Raw genomic sequence first — 17,192 nt, 5'->3', positions numbered from 1 at the left:
CTCGGCCACAGAGTGCTGGGACGTCTCTGCTTTTGTCTGTATGGTCATTTATCCTGGCATGAATGGCACAGTTAACTAATTGAATCCTTAATGTTCCAATGCATTTATAAACACACGTAATTCAAGCATCCTCTATATGTGGGACCACCTGCCCTTCCACCCGGCCTCTCCCTGCTCTGTCCAAAGTGCATTTTCTGTTACTGAAAGCGATTTGCATCAAAGATGGAGGGTTGAAAATCTTCCTGTGTGGTCCTTAGTATTCCACTTTGCCAGGCCCATACTCCCTGCACTGGCCTCCTCCATGCCAGAACCAGGGGGCCACACAGATATATTCTCTGTCTCGGGAAGGTGTCCCCCTCCTGAGTCCATGCGCTTGGCTTGGGCTTGAAGATGTCTGAAATGTGCTGTCTCTTTAAGATCCCAGGCCATTAAATGGGCCAGATCCTCAGCTGGTGGAAATGGGTGTAAACCCAGTGACCTTGATTGTGCTACACTGAGTTACGCCATGCTCTGTATGTGGGCATGAACTGACAGATCACTGCCCCCTATAGTATGTTACCCCTTCTCCCTGCTACGCCCTGTGCTTCCATGGCTGCATCTCATGGGTTTGCTGGCTCATGCCAGGGTCTGCCATAGAACAGTCTGTACATGGCCCACGCCCTGGCATGCAAGGGGTTAAGGCCTTGGGTTCCTTTGGCCAGCCGCGGGTTGGGGTGTGAAGGCTTATTGGAGTCCTGTGACTCTCTTTGCAGAAGAGTGTGAAGGAGGGGCTGTTACTGAAGCAGACGAGCTCCTTCCAGAGGTGGAAGAGGCGATACTTTAAGCTGCGGGGCCGGACGCTGTATTACGCCAAGGACTCCAAGGTAGGATAAATCCAGCAGCTCCTGTGCGTTGGGGAAGCTATGGGAGGAGGCTCCTGTAGGCCCCAGGGCATTACCAGTGTGATGGCTGCCATGGCTCATGCACCGGGAATTCAGCGGGGGACTTGCGGAGCTCTAAGCATGGGCCATTGGTAAAGATACAGCAGACTCGCCCTCAACGGATGGGGCACAGAGGGACCTGTCACACACTTGGTCTCTCATCCCCCCCATCTCAGGAACAGGCAATCACTCGCCAAGCCATCGGAGAGGAGCATGCAGCACGCCAAGCAAGCAGTGATTTCCTGACCTCTCTAGTGCCCAGTATGGGTCTCCCCTGGACAGAGAAGAGGTCCCCAGAAGAGAATTCAGAGAGGGGAAGGAGCATTCCCTGCATCCTCCAGGACTTTGCTCAGCCTACTTTGTAAAGAGGGGGAGTTTCACAAGCCCTAATTCTGATCCCAGTTGAGTCAATGAGAGCAGAGTTAGGCTGATGGGAAGGCCCAGTTCCTCATGGATTTCCATAGGATTTAGGCACTTCAATGATCTGGGTATTTGAGAAGCCCATCCTAAATATCTTCAGCAAGAGGCCTCCCAGCATGTCCTCTGTGAGCCTGGATGGTGACCGGCTTGGCCCTTTCTCTCTGCTAGGGAATGTTACTGATGCCCAGATGGGCCTGCTGTAAATCATAGCACTGGGAGGGACCTCGAGAGAGCATCAGGTTCAGCATCCTGCGCTGAGGCAGGACCCAGTAAGCTAGACCAGCCCTGACAGGTGTTTGTCCAACCTGGTCTTAAAAACCTGCAATGATGGGGACCACAACTTCCCTTGGACGCCTGTTACAGATCTTAAATGTCCTTGGAGTTAGAAAACTTTTCCTAATATCTAATCTAAATCTCTCTTGCTGCAGATTAAACTGATTACTTCTTGTCCTACCTTCAGTGAATGTGGAGAATAATGGATCTCTGTCCTCTTTAGAACAGCCCTGAATGTATTTGAACACTGTGATTAGTTCCCGCTTCAGTCTTCTGTTCTCAAGACTGAACATGCCCAGGCTTTCCTCAGAGGGCAGGTTTTGAAAACTTTTATCATTTTTGTTGCTCCCCTCTCCAATTTGTCCACATCTTTCTTAAAGTGCAGTGCCCAGAACTGGACACAGTTCTCCAGCTGAGGCCTCTCCAGTGCCGAGTAGAGCGGGACAGTTCCCTCCCATGTCCTTCATACGATACTCCTGTTAATACACCCCAGAATGATATTAGCCTTTTTTTGCAGCTGCACCACATTGTTGACTCATATTCAATTTGTGATCCATTCTAACCCCCAGATCCTTTTCACCAGTACTGCCACGTAGCCAGTGTTTCCCATTTTGTAGTAGTGCATTTTATTTTTATTCCTTCATATGTGCACTTGTCTTTATTGAATTTCATCCTGCTGATTTCAGACCAATTCTCCAATTTGCCAACATAGTTCTGAATTCTAATCCTGTTTTCCAAGGTGTTTGCAACACCTCCCGTTTTGGTGTCATCTGCAAATCTTATAAGCATACCCTCTGCTTCGTTATCCAACTTATTAGTGAAAATATTGAATAGTACCAGACCCAGTACAGACCCTTATGGGACCCCACTAGATACACCCTCCCAGTGTGATAGCGAACCACTGATAACTGCCATTTGAATATGGTCTTTCAACCAGTCTTGCTCCCACCTTTTTGTAATTTCAGCTAAATCACATTTCCCTCGTTTGCTAATGAGAATGTCGTTGGACTGTGTCAAAAGCCTTACTGAAAACAAAAAAGTTGGTTTGGCATGAGTTGTTCTTGACAAATCCATGGTGGCTATTCCTTATAACCCTATTATCCTCCTGGTGCTTACAAACTGATTGTTTAATCATTTGTTCCAGTATCTTTCCTGCTATCAAAGTTAGGATGACTGTTCTATAATTCCCTGGGTCCTCTTTGTTCCTATTTTTAAAGACAGGTTCTATGTTTGCTCTTCTCCAGTCCTTTGAGACCTCACCTGTCCTCCAGGAGTTTTCAAAGATAATTGCTAATGGTTCTGAAATTGCCTCAGCTAATTCCTTAAGCACTCTAGGATGAATTTCATCAGGCCCTGCTGATCTGAATACATCTAACTTAGCTAAATTTTCTATAATCTAATTTGGCTTGTGTTTCTTCTCCCTTGCTAATATTAATTGTGTTAAGTATCTGGTCACAATCAACCTTTTTAGTGATGACTGAAGCAAAATAGGCATTAAACACCTCAGCTTTCTTGATGTGATCAGTTATTAACTCTCTTTCCCTGTGAAGTAAAGGACCTGCACTTTTCTCTGTCTTTCTCTTGCTCCTAATATATTTAAAGAACCTCTTCTTATTGCCTTTTATGTCCCTTGCTGGGTGTAACTCATTGTGTGCCTTAGCCTTTCTGATTTTGTCCCTACAAGCTTGCCCTATTCTCTTGTACTCATCTTTAGCAATTTGTCCATGCTTATGCTTTTTGTAGGATTCCTTTTTTATGTTCATGTCACTAAAGAGCTCCTGATGGCCTCTGACCATATTGGCCTCTTACTATTCTTCCTATCTTTTCTTTGCACTAGGATAGTTTGCTGTTGTGCCTTTAATAATGTCTCTCTGAGCTTTCCTGAACTCCCTTTTCCCTTACATTTTCTTCCCATGGGACCTCACCTATCATTTTTCTGAGTTTTAGTCTGCTTTTGTGAAGTCTATCATCCTTATTCTGCTGCCCCTCACTCTGCGATCTAGAGACCAACAGCCCCAAGGAAGGATGAGCTTTATCATCGTCTGGATCTTACAGATCAGACCAGTTTAGTGTCATTGACGAATGGCATCCCCTCATGCCAACCTGCTTCTCCAGATGGCGAATAAATGCTTAGGGAATCTGTCCCCGTCCCATCCCCTGTAGGTCACTCCAGGACTGTCTGCCCCCTTGAGGAACATCCATTCACTAGACTCCCTGGTTCCAATTACTTTGACCAGGTTTGAATCCATTGTAAGCCTTTCCTATGGGCTACTTATGTTCCTTCACAGACTCTCATGTGGATCCTCACCCAAAGCTGCATGGAAGGTCAAGGAAATTGTGTCCACCAGGCCACCATAACCTAATAGTTAATTAATATTCCCTGAGTTCTGCTCAGACACAGAGCGGCTCTCTTTGTGGAGTTGTGCTGGCTGAGTCCCGGCAGGCTATATGGTCCAAAATGGCCAGTCATTTTGAGTGCCTGGTTCTGTAGATACCCAGGTGCCCCAAGCAGGGTGACTAGGTATCAAGGCATTGCCACTGACCGGCCACTCTTGGAAATGTGGTCCACCGTACTGGCCTGCCCAGGCAGAACTTTCCCTTACATAGACTCCACAGCCCAAATGCAGGCCAGGTGTAGGCCAGTATGATCCCACTTTCACCAGGCCTGGGTCTGGACCTCTTGCAGCTTGAGCAGAAGCAGAACAAGTGGCTGCTTGGAGCATCCTGCAGCCCATGCAGACTAGCCCTTCATGATCCAGTCCTACCCCCTTCGTGGCAGCAGGACAGATTGCCGCCCAGTCAGATCTCCCCCTCTGGCAGTGGGAGCAAAGGCAGGGACAGCTTTGCAGCCTGAGACAGCTCTTCTGGCTGCTTGGGGGTCCCATGGATCATCAGGCGAGCCCTTCTCCCTCCATCAGTGCCCAAGGTGCTAAGGCGAAGCAAGTCTCCCCAGCCTATGGGGTAAGCCCTCCACTCCCTGGGCAGAGTTAAGCTCCATGGGTTCAGTTACTGGGCTGAAGCTGTCTCTTTGCTAGTGTCTCTGCTATGTCACCCTTTCCCTCATGCCTCCCCAGTCACTGATCTTCGATGAGGTGGACCTGTCCGACGCCAGCGTGGCAGAGACCAGCACCAAGAACATTAACAACAGCTTCACGGTAAGGGACAGTACCTCACGCACTGCACTGCAGTCCTGGTCCAATAGAAATATTCGCCTTGGCTTCAATGGGCTTTGCATCACGATCTGCCTGCTGTTAGCCTTGTATGTTGAGGAGCCGAGAAGGGCTGCTGCCCTACCACAACAGGCCTTTCCCGCTCAAAACCAAGTGTCAGACTGAACTTAAGGGGTATGCTCTGGGTACTCCCGAGTGTGGGGGTCCCAGAGGAGGGATCATCTCCCGGTAGTGGAGGATGGGCAGTCATTCTGCAGCATGTGGTCATTTGTTTCTTGATACAAGAGATTAATTACTCTTCTATAGCAGATGCCCAACAGCACCTTTTTCTGGGAGAGGCAGGAACCAAAGTAGTTGTGAGCCTCCGGCAGCTAGTGCTGCGTTGTGGGGGAAATCCAGCCCTATGGACTTTGGTAGGATGTGTGTGGTGCTAAAGCTGTGGGCTGCCCCTCTGCATAAGGGTGAATTTCACATAAAGGGACTGCTGCTGGGCTCCAAGGCCTGCCCTCCCACCCTTTTCACTTTAGCAGCTCCTGCTAGAACAGGACACACTTTGCATGTATCTGCAGTATGCGCTCCTGGACCATTTCCCAGTACACACAGCTCCAACGGAGACTGTTGCAGGTCCGCTCCGGATCACTGGCCATGCTCACCCTTGTTGTAACTCCGCAGGAGTCAACAGAGTTGCATGGGAGGGGAATTTACCCATTGCTTCTGCTCTAGTGGGCACCCCAAGGGCCCAGTCCTGCACCCACTGAAATCAATGGGAGCTTTGTTGCTGACTTCAGTGGGAACAGGACTGGGCCCCAGAGCCCCCTCTAGCTGGCCAGTAACATATGTGTAATTGTCTCTAGTTGGGCACAGAACTCCAGGCTGGGACTGGAACTGTGTTAGCTGAGGAGGGCTGTACCAGCCTCTTGTGGGGGGCTGCTACCTTCTGATTCCCTAGGAACTGGGGTGGGGGGAGGGAAAGTGGAGCTTGGGTTGAGTGCCCCCCTGGAATAGAGTGTGGGCACTGTGCTCCTTGCCGCCTGGAGTGAGTAGAGAAACTCTGATCTCCCCAGCGCCTTTGGTAGCCCTGCATGGTGTGAGTGGTGGCAGCATGCTTGCCTCTGCATGTTGTAACCATTCCGACAGTGCAATCTATGAGCAGTCTGGGTTTCCTCCTCTGCACTAGCTGTGGGCCTCCCAGCAGCCTCCGTTTTCTTTGCAGCTGTCTTAGCAGGGCAGTTTTCTTCTCTAGGTGATCACACCGTTCCGAAAACTCATCCTGTGTGCTGAGAACCGGAAGGAGATGGAAGACTGGATTGGTGCCTTGAAATCCGTCCAGAAGTGGGAAATCAATGAGGTAAGAGAGGCACGCACGCTGGTTGGGAGTCCCCAGGTGGTAGGCCCAGGACAGGGAGTGTTAGTAAAACTGTCCTGGGCACAGGGAAACAGTGAGATCATAGCAATATTCGTCTAAGGGATGGAATTCTCCCTATTCGTAGGGAGAGTGTCATGAGACAGGGTTTAAGTGCTAGTCATGCTGTGCCTCAATGGGGTAGCTAGCTGTGACCTTGTGAACACTCGTGTGTGTGTGTGTGTGTGTGTGTGTGTGTGTGTGTGTGTGTGTGTGTGTGTGTGTGAGAGAGAGAGAGAGAGAGAGAGAGAGAACAGTTGAATGTGAACTCTGCCTTTTACTATTATTATTTACTAGGTGTAATACAGTAGCACCAAGGAGTCATGGATCAGGACCCCAAAGCACTAGCTGCTGTACAAACAGAGAAGAAAAAGTCAGCCTCTGTCCCAAAGAGCTTAAATCCTCTCTGATGGTGAAGTGCTGTCAGTTGCATCGTGTGTCTTTGGAATGGTTGCTTTCACTGGACTGACAGTCCAGGAGCAGATTTTCTCTCTTTGTCGTCACAGTGGACCAGACCCTCACCTGGTGTCAACTGGTGCAGCTCTGTTAAAAGCAGTGGTGCTGTCTGTTTACGCCAGCTGAGGAACTGGCCCCTTAGGTATTAATTAATGACTGGCCAAACCAATTTGTCTCCCTTTTCTTTGGAGACTTGCTGGTGTTTTGCTAATTTATGAGGATAAACCCACTGGGCTGATGTCAGATCCGGTGTAACTATTTAGTGTGTTGAGTAGAGCTCATTCATTTCATTACAGGAAGCTCCTGACATTTGCCGGGACAGAGGATATGAAATGACTCGGCAGGATTGGTCAGTGAGGGAGCAGACGCTGGGTGGAAGGGGAACAGTAGCACAGGATTTGTTATCCTAGCAGAACTGTGTGTAGAGTGAGCACTGGGCTAACAGAGCCAGAGAACATGAGATCTGACTTGAACAAAGCCATAAGTGCCCAGGTGCTGCCTGCATAGTGGTGGCACCTCTAAGGAACCAGTTTTCCAGGCATAAGCGTCCCAGCAGAACTGCTCATATGGCAGGTTTAGGTTTTCAGGCTCCTTGAATGTGAGTCTCACCCGCCAGCCTCATAATATCATATTTGTCTTGCTTGTGGCTTAAACAATCACACACGTGCATGTCCTTCCACCCCGCCTGGTTACCATTAGCACAGCCATGTCATGACCCCTCGCCAGTTGCTCCCCTGACTTCTGCGAGCTACTCATTCATTATCCCTGTGATGCGGGGTTTTCAAATTGGGACAAAAAGACTGGGAGCTTCAGAGGAGCCAGAGGCAATTAGGCTCCCAATGCCATTGAATTCAACCTTAAAAAATTATATTCTTATTATAGCTTCAATACCCACCAGTCGTAATGGCCCAACTCCTCAAAGGTATTCAGGTGTCTAACTCCCATTGACCTTTGAGGATCTGGGCCAATGAGTGCAGCATGTAGCACAGAGCCAGCTAAGCAGCCATTGATGCCAGACGAGAAAGTACTTGGAGAGACTGTTAAGGCTGCCAGGGGTCAGGAAATGCCAATGTTAAGTTTGCTCGTGTAACTTGACTGCTTCCCCCTTGTGTGTATGCATTGCGCTGCAGCCTTTAGCAATGTGCGCACACCTGGGTTTCCACAAGACTCCTGGCCTCACATAATGAGCCAGATGGAAAGTGCCCAGAGAGCGAGGCCACTGGAATAGTGTTCTTCAGCCTCACTGAGCCATGGGCGGACCCGCCTTGTGCCTGCCCAAGTGGCGCAGAGTGAGGGAGGAATGCACTAGTCCCTGACTCCCCTGCCTTATCCGCTGTCCAGCCTGCTGCCGAGGTCCCACGACACACTCACTGCTAGCCCTGCCTCATTCACTGAGTGCCATTCAGCCTGTGCACAGGGGCTAGACCAGGGGCGAGCAAACTTTTTGGCCTGAGGGCCACATCGGGTTTCCAAAATTGAATGGAGGGCCGGTTGGGGGGGCTGTGCCTCCCCAAACAGCCAAACGTGGCCCGGCCCCCAACCCCTATCCAACCCCCCCTGCTTCTCACCCCCTGACGCCCCCCCCCCCCCGGGACTCCTATGCCATCCAACCACCCTTGTTCCCTGTCCCCTGACAGCCACCCCTGGGACTCCTGCTCCATCCACCACCCCCTGTCCCCTGACCGCTCCCGGAACTCTTGCCCCTGACTGCCCCCCTGCACCCTATCCAACCCCCCCTCTTTCCTGACTGCCCCCCCCGAGACCCCTGCCCCCATTCAACCACCCCTGTTCCCCGCCCTCTGACCACCCTGACCCCTATCCACACCCCGCTCCCTAACCACCACCCCGAACTCTCCTGCCCTCTTACCACGCTACCTGGAGCACTGGTGGCTGGCGGCACTACAGCCGCGCCGCCCAGAGCACTGGCTCAGGCTGCGGCTCTGCAGCTGTGCTGCCCGGCCAGCCAGAGCATTGCGTCGGCGGCACAGTGAGCTGAGGCCGCGGGGGAGGGGGAACAGCAGGGAAGGAGGCCGGGGGCTAGCCTCCTGGTCCAGGAGCTCAGGGGCTGGGCAGGAGGGTCCCGCAGGCCGGATGTGGCCCGCGGGCTGTAGTTTGTCCACCTCTGGGCTAGACTGTGCCTAGGCCTTATGGCGATGCCCTGGGGTGAGGGGCAGTAATGCTCCACATTCACTAGGGTTACCATATTTCAACAATCAAAAAAGAGGACGGGAGGAGCCCCGCACTAGCCCCGCCCACGTCCTGTCCTAGCCCCGCCCCATCCTGTCCTAGCCCCGCCCCTGCTCCTTCCACTCCCTCCCACTTCCTGCCCCCTCAGAACCCCCAACCCTCCCCCCCACTCCTTGTCCCCTGACTGCCGCCCAGAACTCCACCCCCTCCCTAAGCCTCCCTGCCTCTTGTCCCCTGACTGCCCCCTCCTGAGACCTTCCCCACATCCTAACTGGCCCCCTAGGACCCTACCCCCTACCTGTCCCCTGACTGCCCCAACCCTTATCCACACCCCCACCCCCTGACAGCCCCCCCCAGAACTCCTGACCCATCTAAACCCCTCTGCTCCCTGTCCCCTGACTGCCCCCTCCTGGGACCCCTGCTCCTAACTGCCCTCCAGAACCCCACCCCCTACCTAAGCCTCCCTGTTCCTTATCCCCTAACTGCCCCTTCCTAAGACCCCTCTCCCTAACTGCCCCCCAGGACCCTACCCCCTACCTGTCCCCTGACTGCCCCAACCCTTATCCACACCCCCACCCCCTGACAGCCCCCCCCCCCGAACTCCTGACCCATCTAAACCCCTCTGCTCCCTGTCCCCTGACTGCCCCCTCCTGGGACCCCTGCTCCTAACTGCCCTCCAGAACCCCACCCCTATTTATGTACAGGCGTGACTACCTGCCCTTTCCTGGTTACTATACGCGGCCAGTCCGCATCCACATCCAGTAGTTAAAATAAATAAATAAACTAATGATTTAAATTGGAATTTCATCCATTAATAAGTATTTATTATATAGTTAAAACCATTCTATTGAAGGGCAGATATTAAATAACACTAAATATGTTAATGTTCAAAACAATATTAAAAATTTGAAAATTTAGAGCATGGATTTAAGCCTCCCTGTTCCTTGTCCCCTAACTGCCCCCTCCTGAGACCCCCCCACACCTGTACCCTGACTGCCCAAAACCTTACACCCCCAACCCCCAGACAGCCCCCCCCCGAACTCCTGACCCATCCAACCCTCCCCCCTGCTCCCTGTCTCTTGACTACCTCCCCCCCCAGAACCTCCCTGCCGCTTCTCTGGCCCCCGGCCCCCTTACTGTGCTGCAGAGCAGCGCGCTCGGCAGCAGGGGAGGGGAGCAGGCTCGGAGCTCCAGACGGCGAACGGCCGGCGATCTGTGAATGCAGGGAGGGAGAGGGAGGGAGAGAGAGGAGGGGAGTGGTGTCAAGTTTCAGGAGAGAGGAGGGGGAAGTGAAGGAAGGGCTCTGGCTCTGGCTGTCGGATAGGGTTACCATACGTCCGGATTTTCCCGGACATGTCCGGCTTTTTGGACTCCAAATCCCCGTCCGGGGGGAAATCCCAAAAAGCCGGACATGTCCGGGAAAATCGGTCGGTGGCTCGGGTGCCTGGCCGGGGGCTCGGGGGCCTGGCCGGCGGTGCCGGGCCGGGGGCTCGGCCGGCGGTGCTCGGGGGGGGCCCGGGGCCGGGCGGCTCGGCCGGTGGCTCGGGTGCCGGGCCGGGGGCTCGGCCGGCGGTGCTCGGCCGGCGGTGCTCGGGGCCGGGCGGCTCGGCCGGCGGTGCTCGGGGGGGGGTCCGGGGCCGGGCGGCTCGGCCGGCGGTGCCGGGGGGGGGCCCGGGGCCGGGCGGCTCGGCCGGCGGTGCCGGGGGGGGGGCCCGGGGCCGGGCGGCTCGGCCGGCGGCTCGGGTGCCGGGCCGGGGGCTCGGCCGGCGGTGCTCGGGGGGGGCCCCGGGGCCGGGCGGCTCGGCCGGCGGTGCTCGGGGGAGGGCCCGGGGCCGGGCGGCTCGGGTGCCGGGTGCCGGGCCGGGGGCTCGGCCGGCGGTGCTGGGGGGGCCCGGTGCCGGACCGGGCCGGGGGGCTCGGCCGGCGGCTCGGGTGCCGGGCCGGGTGCCGGTGGTGCTCGGGGGGGGCCCGGTGCCGGGCCGGGCCGGGGGGCTCGGCCGGCGGCTCGTGTGCCGGGTGCCGGGCCGGGTGCCGGCGGTGCTCGGGGGGGCCGGGTGCCGGGCCGGGCTGGGGACTCGGGGGGCCCGGCCGGGGACTCGGGTGCCGGGTCGGGAGCTCGGCCGGCGGTGCCGGGCCGGGCCGGGGGCTCGGGGGACGGGCTGGGGACCTGCGGTGCCGGGGGTGGGCCGCGCCTCCTCCCCCCCCACACACACACACCCCCCCTTACCTGCTTCAGGCTTCCCGCGACTCAAATGTTCGCGGGAAGCAGGGGAGGGGGCGGAGACTTTGGGGAGGGGGCGGGGTTGGGGCGGGGCTGGGGCCCCTTTAAAGTGTCCTCCTTTTGGAGGCACTAAATATGGTAACCCTACTGTCGGAGCCCCGGCTGCTCTGTAAGCCGCGCGCACGCTCTGTATGGGGGGGAGGAGGGGAAGTCCGGACATTGACAAATTCCCCCCGGACGCTATTTTTAACTCGAAAAAGCCGGACATGTCCGGGGGAATCCGGACGAATGGTAACCCTACATTCACTCCCCGGTACTTGCTCCTCCTACTGCAGAGGTGGGTGAAGACTGGGGTGGGGTTGGCGGGGAGCAGCAGGGCTGACCATGCTGCCTCCCAGAGCTGAGACTAGAGGCCAGGAGTCCCAAGTCCTGTGCTTTAGCCACTGAACACACCAGGCCCTCCCGGACCACACAGAGCTAGGGTTACCATTCGTCCGGATTCCCCCGGACATGTCCGGATTTTTGAAGTAAAAATAGCGTCCGGGGGGAATTTGTTAATGTCCGGACTTCCCTCCCTCCCCCCCATGCAGAGCACGCGCGGCTAACAGGGCAGCCGGATGGTGCCACTTACATGTGGCTCCGACAGCGAGAGAGAGTCCCTCCTCCACTTCCCCCTCCCCCCCTGCAGCATAGCTCACTCACTCACTCACTCCCTCTCTGCATTCGCCTCCGGCAATCTGGAGCTCCTCCCCCGCTGCTGCTTAGCGTGCTGGGAGAACGGCTCAGACAGTTCCTGAGCAAGCTCCCAGAGAGCCCTTAGGCGAACCGAAGGCCAACAACAAGGGAGCCAGGGGGTCGGAGAAGGGGCAGGGAGGTTCTGGAGGGGGCAGTCAAGAGACGGGGGGGAGGGGGGTCGGGAGTTCGGGAGGGGGGCTTTCTGGGGGGGGTGGATAAGGTTTTGGGCAGTCAGGGTACGGGTAGGGGGTAGGGTCCTGGGGGGCAGTTTGGGGGGGTCTTAGGAGGGGGCAGTTAGGGGACAAGAGGCAGGGAGGCTTAGGTAGGGGGTGAAGTCTTGGGGGGGCAGTTAGGGGCAGGGGTCCCAGGAGGGGGCAGTCAGGGGACAAGGAGCGGGGGGGAGGGTTGGGAGTTCTGAGGGGGGCGGGAAGTGGGTGGGGCAGGGGCGGGGCTCCGCCCGTCCTCTTTTTTGCTTGCTGAAATATGGTAACCCTACACAGAGCTCTGTGCAAACGCTGCCATTCCAGAGAAGCTGCTGTGGGTTTGATTGGGTCACAGTGATCTCCACTCTAGGCAGTGAGAGTGCAGCCGATCAGTAACAACGTAGTGAGCAATCTCGGGCACGCCACAGGGTGGGTCCCACCTCAGGCAGCACCTAGGACCCATGGGAGCTGCGGTGGGTTAAGGAAAGTGGGGGTGTCTCTCTCCTTTGCTAATCAGGTGTTGGAGAAAGTGGCAGTAGAAATGTACAGAACAGAACCCTTAAATCCCATTTTGAATGGGAGGAAGCCAAGTGCCTTGGGACAGAGGGGAAGGAGAAAAGATGCGGGGAGGAGAGGGGGAGAGGAATCTCAGTTACAAAGGGAGGTATCAGAGGACTAAAGACCAAGGACTAAACTCATCCCTCAGGTACCTGCGCTGAGCCCAGGGTTCAGTTGTATCCATCTGGAACAGGCAGAGCCTAGCTCATAGAGACTAGTGGAGAATTGTTTTAAAAGGGGAGCTGTGGTGTGATCTTCCAGCTACTCTCATTGCTGCCCCTCATCATGAAGAAGAAACGTTGGCTGAAACATGCCTTAAGTGTCAGTTCAATAGAATAATCAGGAATCCTGTTGGGAACTGCTGGTTGGCAAGTTCATGCTGACTAGGACACGGTCCCATCTGAATGCACAAGAAATTGAGGCTTTCATAATCGCTGCATGACTGTGCTAGTGAATGGAGCGGCGGTGAACCAGCTCCGTCTTCATGGCTGGTGCATGATGTGTCTGCTGATATTGGCAAGGAGAGTGTCCATTGTGGGGAGTGGGCTCCAGGGCTGGGGCACCTGACCACTCGAATTGAGCCTAGAACCCCTGACTCATTTCATGTAGGCCTCCAAGCAGTTATCTGATGGTAAACGTGGTCAGGCCTTCCAGCAGGCTGGCTGGCATTTGATGCAGTAACCTAGAAGTGGAAGACTCCATATCCCTGGAGGCAACCAGGTAGGATATTCCCCAGCTGGGCAAATCTGGCCTTATGCCATCCTCTTTGCTCCCATGTTGGTTCCTCCCTCCTATTTTGGAGGCTTGCAGGGCGGGCACAGGGCACAAGGAGATGCATGGGCCATCGAGAGCTGGGAGTCCTGGAGCCTTGCTATATTTGAGACAGTCCCCAGTTGCTCTCTGGGATCTGTTGCCTGCTCCCACTGCCTTTCCAACGCACACTAAACACATCTCAATTCTCTTTGTCATTGCAGGCCACGCAGTTCAACATGGAGCATTTCTCTGGAATGCATAACTGGTACGCCTGCTCCCACGCCCGACCCACCTTCTGCAACGTGTGCCGTGAGGCCCTGTCAGGGGTCACCTCCCATGGCCTTTCCTGCGAAGGTACTGGCTCATCAACCCCTGCTCTGCAACCATGAACGGATGGAGTGGGGCTGACCCTAGCGGGGAGTGTTAGGGAATGCTTGCCAAAGCCTAGCTGAGCTGGCCACAGGATGCATCTCCTGGCTGCTCATCTGATGGGCACAGGAATTGCTTAAGCCAAGCCAGGATGCTAAATAGGACAGAGAGGAGGGGAAATGGAGGGCAGAAGGTAGGCGCTTGGGAAGAAAGATTGGGATTAGAAGGGACATGGATGGGGAAAATGTAAGGATCAAATTGGGGTCCCTCTAGTTCAGTGTCCTGTCTCTGATGCACTAGTACCAGGTGCACGACCCCTGCAGAATGCAGCCAATGGGACATGGTGCAAGGAGCTCTGGTCCATAGGACTCTGATGGGATGGATGCTGGTGCCCATGCTAGGGGGCAGGCACCTGTGCACATGTGTTGGTTGCTATGGGTTTCATTCAGCACTGCTGCAACCAAGTGGTGTTCCCCGTGGGAGAAGGGTCAGGCCCATGGACCAAGCATTGGTGTCCATCTGGGGGATTCTGGAGCAGGGAGGACTGTGTGGTGAGGGGAAGCTGTCCCTGCTGCCTTCCCACTCCTGCAGGCTTTTCCATCTCTCTTGCTACTAGTTTGCAAGTTCAAAGCCCACAAGCGCTGTGCTGTGAGAGCCACCAACAACTGCAAGTGGACCACGCTGGCCTCCATAGGAAATGACATCCTCGAGGATGAAGATGGGGTAAGCGCTTCCTTCCCTGCCAAGAAGGGCACTGCCCTCATATACCCTCAGGCCAACCACCCTCTCTTGAGTAAGGGTGCCAGTGGCTTTAGCTCTGGACCTACTTGTGTAAAGGAAGATGTAGGCTAAGTGGGCCTGCTCTTGTTATATGGGTGTGAATCAGGAGTAGCATCATGGAGTCAGTGCACTTTGTCCAGACTTACCACCACTAGGGTTACCATATTTTGTGCCTCCAAATGGAGGACACTCCACGGGGCCCTGGCCCCGCCCCCCAGCCCCGCCCAAGCCCCTGCCCCAACTCCGCCCCTTCCCCAAAGTCTCCGCCCCCTCCCCTGCTTCCCGCGAACATTTGATTCGCGGGAAGCCTGAATCAGGTAAGGGGGGTGTGGGGGGAGGAGGTGCGGCCCAGGCCGGCCCCCGGCGGCCCGGCGCCCCCCCCGGCCGCCGGCCCGGCGCCCCCCCCGGCCGCCCGGCACCGCTGGTCCCCGGCCGCCCGGCGCACCCCCCGGCCGCCCAGCACCGCCGGCCCAGCGGCCCGGCGCACCCCCCGGCCGCCCAGCACCGCCGGCCCCGGGCCAGCCCCCGGCCCAGCGGCACCGGATTTTCCCGGACATGTTCGGCTTTTTGGGATTTCCCCCCGGACGGGGATTTGAGTCCCAAAAAGCCGGACATGTCCGGGAAAATCCGGACGTATGGTAACCCTAACCACCACGTATGTGAGAGCCCAATCTGATCCAGGATTGGGAGCTAATTCCTCTGGAGGAGTTAGAACAACTGCACTTAGAACGACCCCTTCATCTCCAATTCTATTGCCAAATTCCATAGCTTGTCTCCAAGCAACATCCCCACTGCCTGCTTTGCCTGAGCAAGAAAGTGGCCCAGGGACCCTCTCTCTCATCTCTGTGCTAGGGGCATGAATCCCCCAGCTGCTTGGGCACCCCTTCTTCTGGGCCCCTAGAATCATAGAATATCAGGGTTGGAAGGGACCTCAGGAGGTCATCTAGTCCAACCCCCTGCTCAAAGCAGAACCAATCCCCAAACAGATTTTTGCCCCAGATCCTTAAATGACCCCCTCAAGGATTGAGCTCACCACGCTGGGTTTAGCAGGCCAATGCTCAAACCACTGAGCTATCCCTCCCCCCTGGTCTGAGTCAGGCCCTGGAGGCGGATGGGGAGGCTGTTGGGGATGAGGCCATGCTCCCATGCTGGCCTAGGGTAGAAGAGGCACCAGTGAATTTCTCCTGTGGCAGTGGAGGTCCTTGCAGAGCCCCTGGATGCTGCTTTCCCTTAGTCAGTGCCAGGGAGCTATTCAGCGGGAAGACACTATCTCTGAGTCATTACATTGAATGGGCGACTCTCTGGTGTCTCAAGGCGACAGCCAATACAGGAGAGCAGCATTTTAAAAGCATCAGCGTGGTGTGCTGAAGGCTCTCGGAGAGGAGTCTGTGCATTGTGAGCCAGGCCGGACATCTTTCAATGAGCCAGTGACCAGGGCCCAGGAGATGGCCTAAGTGCATGGCATGGCTGCAGAGTGTCGTTATCCTCTGCCCCCACTCTCCCTGCTGTTTAACCGTGAGCAAAGCGGATGTAAAATGCTGCCAGATCCAAACTCTGCTCAGTGACTCACCCACTTTGCCACAAGCCCCGCTGACTCCGCAGCCTGTGCGGCTGCCAGGGGTAAGGCGGGCATGGATTGGAGATGGTGCACTGCGACGCCCAGAGGAGGGGCTGACTTGGATGCTGCTGACGATGATTATAAATCGCTGTAGAACACGGAGCGGGGTAGGGGGGCATCTATAGAGGTCCCAACCCTCTCCACTATGCTGGAGCTGGCACTCCTCTGTGACTGGCCACAAGAGGGTGCTGGTGCTCTTCAGAGTGGGTGGTGTGAAGTCTTTTCCAGAGGCTTGCTGGGCAGAGGGATGGGACTCTGAGAGGCTTTGAAAACCCAGCTCTCCCCCTTCCCTCCCTCCCTCCCTCCCTCGATTGAGGCAGTGTAGCCAGCTGGGCCAGACAAGGTAGGCTGGTTAGACGCCATCACATAGACAGCTGATTTTCTGGTGTGGTTAGGTGCTTTGGCATCTCTGTCGCTGGAATTACCCTCAGAAACAGAGGCTGGTGGAAGAAGGGCGCACAATGAAAGCCAAGCTGAAGTGGACGAATGGTGCCCCTCCCACCATGCCCAACACAACTGGGTTCACAGGCCCTGCTGGATACCGAAGGGGCATTTTCACGCACTAGCTCCTAGCATTTATGCAGCACTTCAATCTGGAGATCTCAAAGCACTTTCCAATGGAGGCCGGTATGATCATCCCTAGTGGGGAAACAGAGGCATGGAGCTTTGGTGTGACTTGCCCAAGATCCCCCAGCAGGCCAATGGTAGAGCTGAGAACAGAATGTGTCTGTGGCCAGGCTGTAAGCCAGGTAATTGACCTGTTCCTCTGCCCTCCTCTCTTCAGGTAGCCATGCCCCATCAATGGCTGGAGGGAAATCTGCCCGTGAGCGCTCGGTGTGCCGTGTGCGACAGGACCTGTGGCAGTGTCCGGCGGCTGCAGGACTGGAGGTGCCTCTGGTGCAAGGCCATTGTAAGACCCTCTCCCTCCCACCCCCTTCTCTATTCTGTTCTCTCAGACCATTCCCATCACCATGGTATCTGAGCGCCTTGGCCTCCTCTATTATTTCTTTGGATCAGATATGGGTATTGTACACCTTCCATGCCATAGCCGCGACTGTGGATGCAGACACATAGCTCTGCCTGTGCTGGGGCTTGGTGGTCATAGCGTGTTTGAAGCCCTTCTCAAA

The 17,192-nt window shown here is 55.7% G+C and overlaps 1 protein-coding gene across 10 annotated transcripts in view; it reads left to right on the top strand.

Annotated features, from left to right (window-relative positions):
* The window catches only part of DGKK (diacylglycerol kinase kappa), a 185,266-nt gene that overhangs the window by 95,950 nt on the left and 72,124 nt on the right, over nt 1–17,192 (top strand). For 9 of the 10 annotated variants that reach the window (XM_005279165.5, XM_005279164.5, XM_005279163.5 and 6 more), the window contains 6 exons: nt 753–863; nt 4,688–4,768; nt 6,027–6,131; nt 13,520–13,652; nt 14,284–14,390; nt 16,850–16,975. In XM_005279165.5, the coding sequence (XP_005279222.1) occupies nt 753–863; nt 4,688–4,768; nt 6,027–6,131; nt 13,520–13,652; nt 14,284–14,390; nt 16,850–16,975 (663 nt within the window). Of the gene's footprint in view, nt 1–752; nt 864–4,687; nt 4,769–6,026; nt 6,132–13,152; nt 13,266–13,519; nt 13,653–14,283; nt 14,391–16,849; nt 16,976–17,192 lie in introns of those variants that run through there. The other variant, XM_005279168.5, reaches the window with a different exon arrangement.

The sequence above is a fragment of the Chrysemys picta genome, chromosome 9 (genome assembly GCF_011386835.1).
Source record: "Chrysemys picta bellii isolate R12L10 chromosome 9, ASM1138683v2, whole genome shotgun sequence".
NCBI classification, from domain to species: Eukaryota; Metazoa; Chordata; order Testudines; family Emydidae; genus Chrysemys; species Chrysemys picta.
Note: the sequence above shows the minus strand (reverse complement) of the source record. Positions and strands in the feature narration are given on the sequence as shown.